Source organism: Pseudonaja textilis, chromosome 2 (assembly GCF_049901715.1).
Source record: "Pseudonaja textilis isolate UNSWEBS1 chromosome 2, rPseTex1.2, whole genome shotgun sequence".
NCBI classification, from domain to species: domain Eukaryota; kingdom Metazoa; phylum Chordata; class Lepidosauria; order Squamata; family Elapidae; genus Pseudonaja; species Pseudonaja textilis.
The window spans coordinates 254,575,331-254,583,826 of record NC_141991.1 but is presented as its reverse complement, the minus strand read 5'-3'; the positions used below and the strand labels follow the sequence as shown (position 1 = coordinate 254,583,826).

At 46.5% G+C, this 8,496-nt stretch overlaps 1 protein-coding gene across 1 annotated transcript in view; it reads left to right on the top strand.

Moving 5' to 3' along the window:
- Positions 1–492: 492 nt before the first annotated feature.
- The window catches only part of NOL6 (nucleolar protein 6), an 80,398-nt gene continuing 72,394 nt past the window's right edge, over positions 493–8,496 (top strand). Inside the window, 3 exon segments of the mRNA XM_087923228.1 lie at positions 493–621; positions 4,311–4,541; positions 6,367–6,483. Coding sequence (XP_087779354.1) covers positions 595–621; positions 4,311–4,541; positions 6,367–6,483 — 375 coding nt within the window. The 5' untranslated portion in view covers positions 493–594.

Below are 8,496 nucleotides of genomic sequence, written 5' to 3'. Positions count from 1 at the left end.
ATTGCAGTTGTTTGGATAGTCATACAGTCGTTAAGTGAATCCGGCTTCCCCATTGGGTTTGCTTGTGCAGAAGGTCGCCAAAGGGGATCACATAACCACCATCACCACCCCTGGATGCTGCAACTGTCATAAATACGAGTCAGCTGCCAAGCACCTGAATTTTGAGCACCTGATCATGGGGAGGCTGCAACGTGTAGGGATGCAGTGTGAAAAAAACGGCCCTAAGTTATTTTTTTCCCCCAGCGTCGTTGTAACTTCGAATGGTCACTAAACGAGTTGCAAGTGGCAAGCCGAGGGCTACCTTGTAAACCAGCGAAGTGGTCCAACTGAGCCCGGAAGTCCCTTCTCCAGAAACAGAAGGCGAGCTTGGACCCCTCTTTCCTTTTTCCTAATTCTAGAGTCAACCGCGTCAATCACGTCCCGTCGTCCCGGCAACACTTCACGCTCTCAACCAAACCTCGGAAAGAGGGGGGGGCGTGGCTGAACGACGCTAAGACTATCGGAGCCCGGAAATGACGAACTTGGAAGCCGGAAGCCGGTAGGAGCCGTGCGCTGCTGTCGGGCTCCACGTGGTTTTTGCGGAGTTCCACCCACATGGCTGCTCCAGCGGGTCGGCGGAAGGTGGGTTGAGGCTGAGCGGAGCGCGGTGTGGGGAGGACGGAAGATTGGGGAGAAGCAATACCGTCGTGCGGGGGGACCCCGGGGACCTTCGCCTGTCTCCTCCTCCTGGGACCACTACCCCCATCGTCCACGGCCGGGGGAGGGGGATCAAAGACGATGGGAGTTGTAGTCCGGGGCTACAACTCGCAGTCTCTTTCCCTTCGCTTTGTTTCAGGGTTTGGGGGTGGGGTGGGGTGGGGACGGGGTGGTGGTGGTAGGCAACCATAGCCTGGCATGGCCCAAGTTGGCTAGAGCTTGATCCGTTGAACTGTAGGGTTGGGCTAGAAGACCTCGAAGGTCCCTTTGATTATGCTGTTATTTTGATGGATGCATCCCAGCATCTCATCTTTGGGGGTTGTAGTTAATTTTGGGATGTGGGGAGGAAAGGAACTTTTTCCTCGCGCCCCACCCCAACTATATTTCCCGCAAAATCTATTTTGATGGATGCTGCCTCCCGTTTCTTGCAGCAGCAGCAGCTCGGGTCAGGTAGTCAAGCCGCTTGACGGAGTAGATTTGGTGGGCCCAAAACCGCTTTGTGGAGTTCGGTTGGCTGCAGGTTCGGTTGCCTTGTTTCAGGGGGCTTTTGCTTCCTTGCAAACCTGGGGTGACTGCTGGCTTCTCATTCAAGCGAGACCCAAGGATGGATCTTATTTATTGAAGTTTATTGCGTTGGATGTCCCAAAGGTGCTTTTTTTTTTTTTGTCAAGAGGCAACTGGACTTTTCTGGTTTTTCTTTGAAGACCTTTTGCTTCTTATCTCCAGGTGGCCTTAACAAATGACCAACTGTCTTGTCTGCAAGGAGTGTAAATCCTTCCATTCCCCACCCATCCCAGTAAGAGCTGAAGAAGCTTGGGTGAGAAGCGACATGTCTTCAAAAGAAAAAAATGGAAAGTCCAGTTGCCTAGTGAAAGAAAAGCACCTTTGGGACAACCATGACCTGAATGACTGAGAATCTCTACAGGCTTTTAGCTATACAATTTGGGATGAACACCCTTTCAATGGTGTGGGAGTAAGAATGGATTTCCAAGTGGAAAAAATTACAGACCACAGGAACCAGGAGCAATATTTAGGTGACTCTGAGGACACAGACAAACCTCCAAGTGGCCTCAATGACCCTCTAAAAGGATGCAAATGACTAGCTGTCTGCAAGGAGTATAAATCCTTCCCTTACGCACCGTCCAGTCAGAGCTGAAGAAGCTTCTCAGGTGAGAAGTGAAATGTCTTAAGAAAAATCAGACTGTCCAGTTAGTTGCCTCTTGAAAAAAGCAGCTTTGGGTCAACCATGGCCTGAATGACGGAGAATCTGCATAGATTTTTAGCCGTGCACTTTGGGATGAACTCCCTTGGATGGTGTGGGAGTAGGAATGGATTTCCCCAAAATGGCAGACTACAGGAACCATTTGCACCACTCAGGTGATCCTGAGGACACAGATCAAACCTCCAAGTGGCCTCAACAACTCTCTAAAAAGGATGCAAACCACCAGCTGTCTGCAAGAATTATAAAATCTATTCCCCACCATCCAGTCAGAGCTGAAGAAGCTTCTTGGATGAGAAGCAAAATATCTTCAAAGAAAAAACAAGGAAGTCCAGTTGCCTCCTGAAAAATGCACTTTTGGGACAACCATGACTTGGATGACTGAGAATCTTCATAGACAGCAGAGGTGGAAGGGACCTTGGAGGTCTTCTAGTCCAACCCTCTGCTCTTAATCTTAAGCCACCCACAGTCACCTTGAATGGGAGATGGGTGACAAAGCAGTTTAATAAACAAATAAAATTAACTGGGGGCTGAAAACAGAAAGAGTATTGCAGCAGTTAAAGGATGGTATAAAAAGAATGGGCAGTTACAGGTAATACCTGACTTACGACCACAATTGGGCCCCAAAATTTCTGTTGCTAAGCGAGACAGTTAAGTGAATTTTGCACCATTTGATGATGATAATGATGATTTATATATGTTTTATGTGTAATTTTATTTTGCCCCATTTTATGACCTTTCTTGCCGCAGTTGTTAAATGAATCGTAGTAAAACTAGGTTCCCCATTGACTTCCCTGGATACTGCAACCATCATAAATACAAGTTAGTGCCCGAGCGTCTGTGTTTTGATCATGTGACTATTATTGGGGATGCTGCAAGAGTCTTAAACGTGAAAACTAGTCACAAGTCCCTTTTTTCTGGGCCGTTGTAACTCTGAATGGTCACTAAACCAAAGGCTGTAAGTTAAGGACTCTGTATAATTCTTGAGCAGCGTAGTTTTCAAAGATGAATAACTGGACAAACCTTAACAGTAAACAAAAGCTTAAAAGCTCACAAAGGAGAAACAGTAAATAAATAAGGCTTAAAAGCTCATGAAGGAAGGGAATAAATACGAAATACTGTTTAAAAGTTTGTGAAGGAGGAGAATTAGTTGCTTTAATTCTGTTCTTGGGCTTCAAAGATGCACTGGCTGCCTGGGGAATTTTGGAATTGAAGTCTATACCTTTTGAAAGGTGGTAAGGTTGAAAAAACAAGAGACGCGGTGGCTCAGGGACTAAGACACTGAGCTAGTCGATCACAAAGGTCAGCAGTTCGGCGGTTTGAATCCCCAGTGCCGCGTAACAGAGTGAGCTCCCGTTCCTTGTCCCAGCTTCTGCCAACCTAGCGGTTCCGAAAGCATGTAAAAAATGCAAGTAGAAAAATAGGCACCACTTTGGTGGGAAGGGAACAGCATTCCGTGTGCCTTCGGCCGACTATATGACCATGGAGACGTCTTCGGACAGCGCCGGCTCTTCGGCTTTGTAACGAGATGAGCACTGCCTCCTAGAGCTGGAAACTACAAGCACGTATATGCAAGGAGAACCTTTACCTTTAGATAGATAGATGCTGAGGTCCCTTGTGGTGTAAGGCTGTGTCGGTTTGATATCCTGCTCTTTTTTAGTGTAGTTCTTTATTCTTTCTTGGCCAAGTGTGATTGGAAACACAAGGAATTTGGCTTGGTGCATGTGCTCTCAGTGTACATATAAGAAAAGATACAGTCCTCAAGAGTCAAGAATCAAGTTAATAATAGTCATAGGGTACAATAAGCAATTGAATCCTACTAGGAAACAGTCAAATAGGATATTGGAATATAGAATAGAATAGAATAGAATAGAATAGAATTCTTTTATTGGCCAAGTGTGATTGGACACACAAGGAATTTGTCTTGGTGTAAATACTCTCAGTGCACATAAAAGAAAAGGTACATTCACCAAGAGTCAAGAATCATCAGGTACAACACTTAATGATAGCCATCGGGTACAATAAGCCATCAAATCATACTAGGAAACAGTCAGTATAAATCTTTAGGATACAAGCGACAAAGCCGTACAGTCCTACAGTCACACCTGGTAGGGGATGGGTGAAAGGAAAGGAGGTTTAATAGTAATGCATAAAATAAAATATTCATAAAAATAACATTTTAAGGTTGAAAAAAAAAACCCTGCAAAGCCAAGGTGGAAAAAAATGAATCTAGAACAGGTATGGAAAACCGGAAGGGCTTCCCTCTTTTGTGACCACGATGTAAAAAAAAACCAGACCGGGCAGCAGGATTGTTAAATTTACAAAAATCAGCATCCTTATTTGGGTGAATAATTCCCTTTCTTTTTTTGTGTGTTGTTGTTGTTGTTGCCTGCAGATGTTACCTGAAAGTGATGAGAGAACTAAAGATCCAGAGAAGGAAGAGAAACAAAACGGCATCCCTGAGGAAGAGAAAGCGAAGGGAAAGAAACGAGCGGCCTCGCCTGAAGGCCTCTTGAAGCCGGTGAAATTGGGAAAAGGTGAGCTCTACAAGGTGCCCACCAACGAGGAGCTGAGCCACCTCAAGGAGACCGAGAACCTGTTCCATTCCAACCTTCTCCGCCTGCAGGTCAGTCCGGCTATCAGCGTTCCAACCTCCAACGCAATAGACTCCGAGAATATCGTCTTCGCAAAGATCCACTTTATTAAAGACTAGCTTCGCTACGCAACTATGCGATGGGGCTTAGTTTTGGGGGAGGAACAAAAGTGGGGGAAAAAACTCTGCCTCTGCCTAACCGGCATCCATCGGTATTCATCTGTCTAGCAGTCCTGTCAGTGTGTGAGAGGAGTTGAGGGCTGTTTGGAAACTGAAAGAGTTATTTGCTGTGTGTGCAAGCAAGGAGACAGCAAGGAGCCCGGGCGTGGCTTAGCTCAACTGTTCGGGACTAAAGCTGCTTGGTGCTCTGAAACTGAAATTCCTCTGCTTGTGTTTTGCACTTGGAAGAGATTTCTTTTCAGGTGGGGAGGGGGAGTAGAACTCCTTAGCATCAGAGCGTGTTGATAATAATATAGGAAATCTAATGGTCTGATGGTCATTTGGAAAAATCCTTTCTTAGCGAGCCCCGAAAAGCCAAGAGGAACATAGGTGCCCAATTTCAAGTTTGTAGGCTTTACGGTTCTGGAGATTTTGTGATGATGCATGAGAGGTATTTTGCTTTTTTATATGTATAGATAGAAAATAGAAAATGTCATATTGGCACGTCTGGGGAAAACCCGAATCAGAGAGTTCTGGGTTTTCCCTAACCCAAAGAAAACCCAAAATTCTACCCCTGCACCCAATCATCTATCGCAGGGGTGGGCAACTATGGCCCTTTTATGAATTATGGACTTCAACTCCCAGAATTCCTGAGCAAGCCATGCCAGCTCAGGAATTTTGGGAGTTGAAGTCCACAAGTCATAAAGGGGCCATAGTTGCCCACCTCTGATCTATCGCATGGTCCAATCCTCACTTCGTTCCAACTGCAGGTACTACCCCCGGCCACTCCCCTCCAGGTGCCGGGTAACATGTCCTTGACTTTCGGAGAAAGAAATGTTGTTGTGGCTAATCTTCCACGGCTCCCTGAAATCCCAAATCCTCCGGCACTGAATGTGGCAGCTCAGAAGCCTCAAAGAATTGGCTGGGGAAATTGGAAGGAGAGCCAAGTCAAGACAACGAAGTTGCTCACTGTGGTTAGTTATGAGTAACTCTTGTGTTGCTTGTGCTTGGCAGCTTGGTGGGTGAAACAGATTTGGCCAGAGGAACCAGAAGGGCGATTCATATAACAAAAAGAAGATCCGGAACGTTTTGACACCCCCAATTTTGATCATGACGCCGACTCCTCATCCCAATAAAACCCCTTTTATTTAAGTCAAAGGGAATTACTCTCTGACAAAGTCCCAGCAAACAGTCTTTCAAGAGATTTCACAATGACAGGCCTTTATCAAGCTTGGAGAGTTGCCAAGCCGTTAGCTTCCAAATGCCACGCTGTAGCAGCAATTACTTGGCAAGAAGTCAGGAATAGATCTTCACCCTAATGAATTGAACTGATTGTCTCCTGCAAAACCCCACTCCCCTTTCGCTCCTCTTTATTCCCTCTGGGAGGGGCCATTCACCGTCCACCTGAGCCTTTACTCCCCAGTTGACCCTTGTTCCTTAATTGGTTCCCTTCTCCTGGCAGCTCTGTGCATGCACACACTGGGAACGGGCTCCAGCTGTTCTTCCTCCCCACTGATCTCCGACTCCAAAGGCAGCTGATAACTGTCAGACGGCCCTGGCCCCATCTCTGCCTTCGACTCCAGGACTGGCCCGTGTTCCTCCCCAACCTCCTCACTGTCCGAGTCTGCCGCCAGCTCCACTGGCCACTGGTGGGCTACAACAGTCTGACCCCCTTTTCTATTAAATTTTTCTCCTCCAGATTGAAGAACTGTTGAAAGAGGTGACCCTCAAGGAGAAGAGAAAACAGAGAATCGAAGCCTTCCTTCACGAAATCAGAACCCTGCTTAACAATGTCCCAGAAGTTCCGGCGAGAGAGGTATGCTTCAGACCCGTGGGTTGATAGCATCTTGAGATACGTCTTTGAAGGTTCTCAGTCATCCCAGTCATTCAAAGAGGCAACTGGACTTTCTGTTTTTTTTTTTCCTTTGAAGACATTTCACTTCTCATCCAAGATGCTTCTTCCACTCTGACTTCTCAGCTCTTCAGTTCAAACTGAAGAAGCCTCTTGGATAAGAAGCGAAAAGCCTTCAAGGAAAAAAAAAATCACTTTTGGTATATCTACGGAGGTTCTCAGTCATCTGTGTCACAGTTTGTCCCAAAGGTGCTTTTCCAAAATGCAACTAGACTCTCTTAATTTTTTTCCTCCTTGAGAACATTTCACTTCTCATCCAAGAAGTTTCTCTGGTTCTGACTTTGAGCTCTTCAGTCAGAACCGGAGAAGCCTCCTGAACAGGAAGCGAAACGTTTTCAAGGGGTAGAAAAATACCCCAAGAAAGTCCAGTTGCTTTTTGCAAAAAAAAAAAAAAAAACACCTTTGGGACATCTTGAGACTTGTTTCCTAGGAGGCCACTGTACTCCATAGATCTTCCTTTCTGGGAAGTGGGTTTAACGTCGCAGCCTTTATCAACTCTCGCTCTTGTTCCTTGGGTTTTTTGTGTGTGTGTGGATTTCCAGATTTGGGATCCCTCAGGATCGCTTCCCTGCACAGCCAAGGGTATCAACTGTCCTACTAACAGAACCCATAAAAGCAAGCATCTTCGGGAGCGTTAAAGTCCTAAAAGCAAATAGTTATGGAGTACATCATTCTGGCACAGAAGAAAGCAAAACCACCGCTAAATATTCCCCGACTCTGCTGTAATGACCCAGGAGAAAGCGCAAAGCCAGTTGAGAGTCCAAATTTCCCTTTAAGGCTTCAAATTTCCCCCCAAACGCCCTCACATTATTGGCAAATCCCAGAGCAAAATGTGTACACACACACACACACACACACATACACACACGGCAGCCTATGGCTGCGCCCAATCCAGCAAAGCAAAGGAACAGAGAAATGAGTCCACACACCAAGGAGTAAACAATGAGTCCACAAAGTCAGGAAGAAATGTTGTTGGGTATTCCCGTTAGGGAGAACGGGTGCACTCGGGGGAACGTAGTGAGAGTGGTAAGGAATAACACACAACCAGCATACAGGTACACTGAATAGTAAAATGTAGGTTTTACTTCCAGTAAACGAGTAAAAAAAGTCCAACAAACAGCCCAAATCATACACGGTTAAAGCAGTATCAGTCCAGGGATAATCCAAAAACGAAGTCAAGTATCATAAAGTTCAATAAACGGAGTTTGCTAACAGTTGCAAGACTCACAGCAATCCAAGCAGAACGATGATCAGGCAAAACAGGAAATGCAAGAAGAACAAACCAGGTTTCTGGCTCCCATCTTACGGCCGTTGGAGGAACCTCAGCCAATCACAATTACAGCATTCTCTTAAAGAAATAACAGTATTAAATAACTATCCTGGTTTACATATTGCCAACCCAACTGTTAGGTGAGAATCATTCCTAACAAGAAGCAACTCCCAAATGTCGGTACTGGCACACCAAACTCTTCCAACTCAGCGTATGTTCTTGACAAGCACCCCTCCCCACATCATCTCTTTAAATCTCGGTCCCCAGGTGCGCCTTGTGAAGAGGGGCGCGGCGCTCTCGTCCCAAGTTGGGTCAACCTGCGCTGTTCCCGCCATCTCTCCACTCTCTGTACTCAGGGATCAAGAGGGGGCAGCCCTTGCTCATCGCCTGAGAGTGCTGCCGCTCCTCATTTCCTCTGCTTACCCTCTCTCGGTCATCCTGCCCCCCGTTCTTCGCTGCTAACAAGCTGTCCCAATCCTGAGGGGCCCTGGGCTGCCTCGGCCTGCTCCTCCCCACATTCCTCCAAAGCCGATGAAGCCACCCGTCCTTCGATCTCCCCTCGGCTTGTCCTCCACAGATTCAGGTTCTGATGGGACGGGTCAGACTGAAAAGTTGAAAAGGAATAACGGATAATCAGAGTTGGAAGG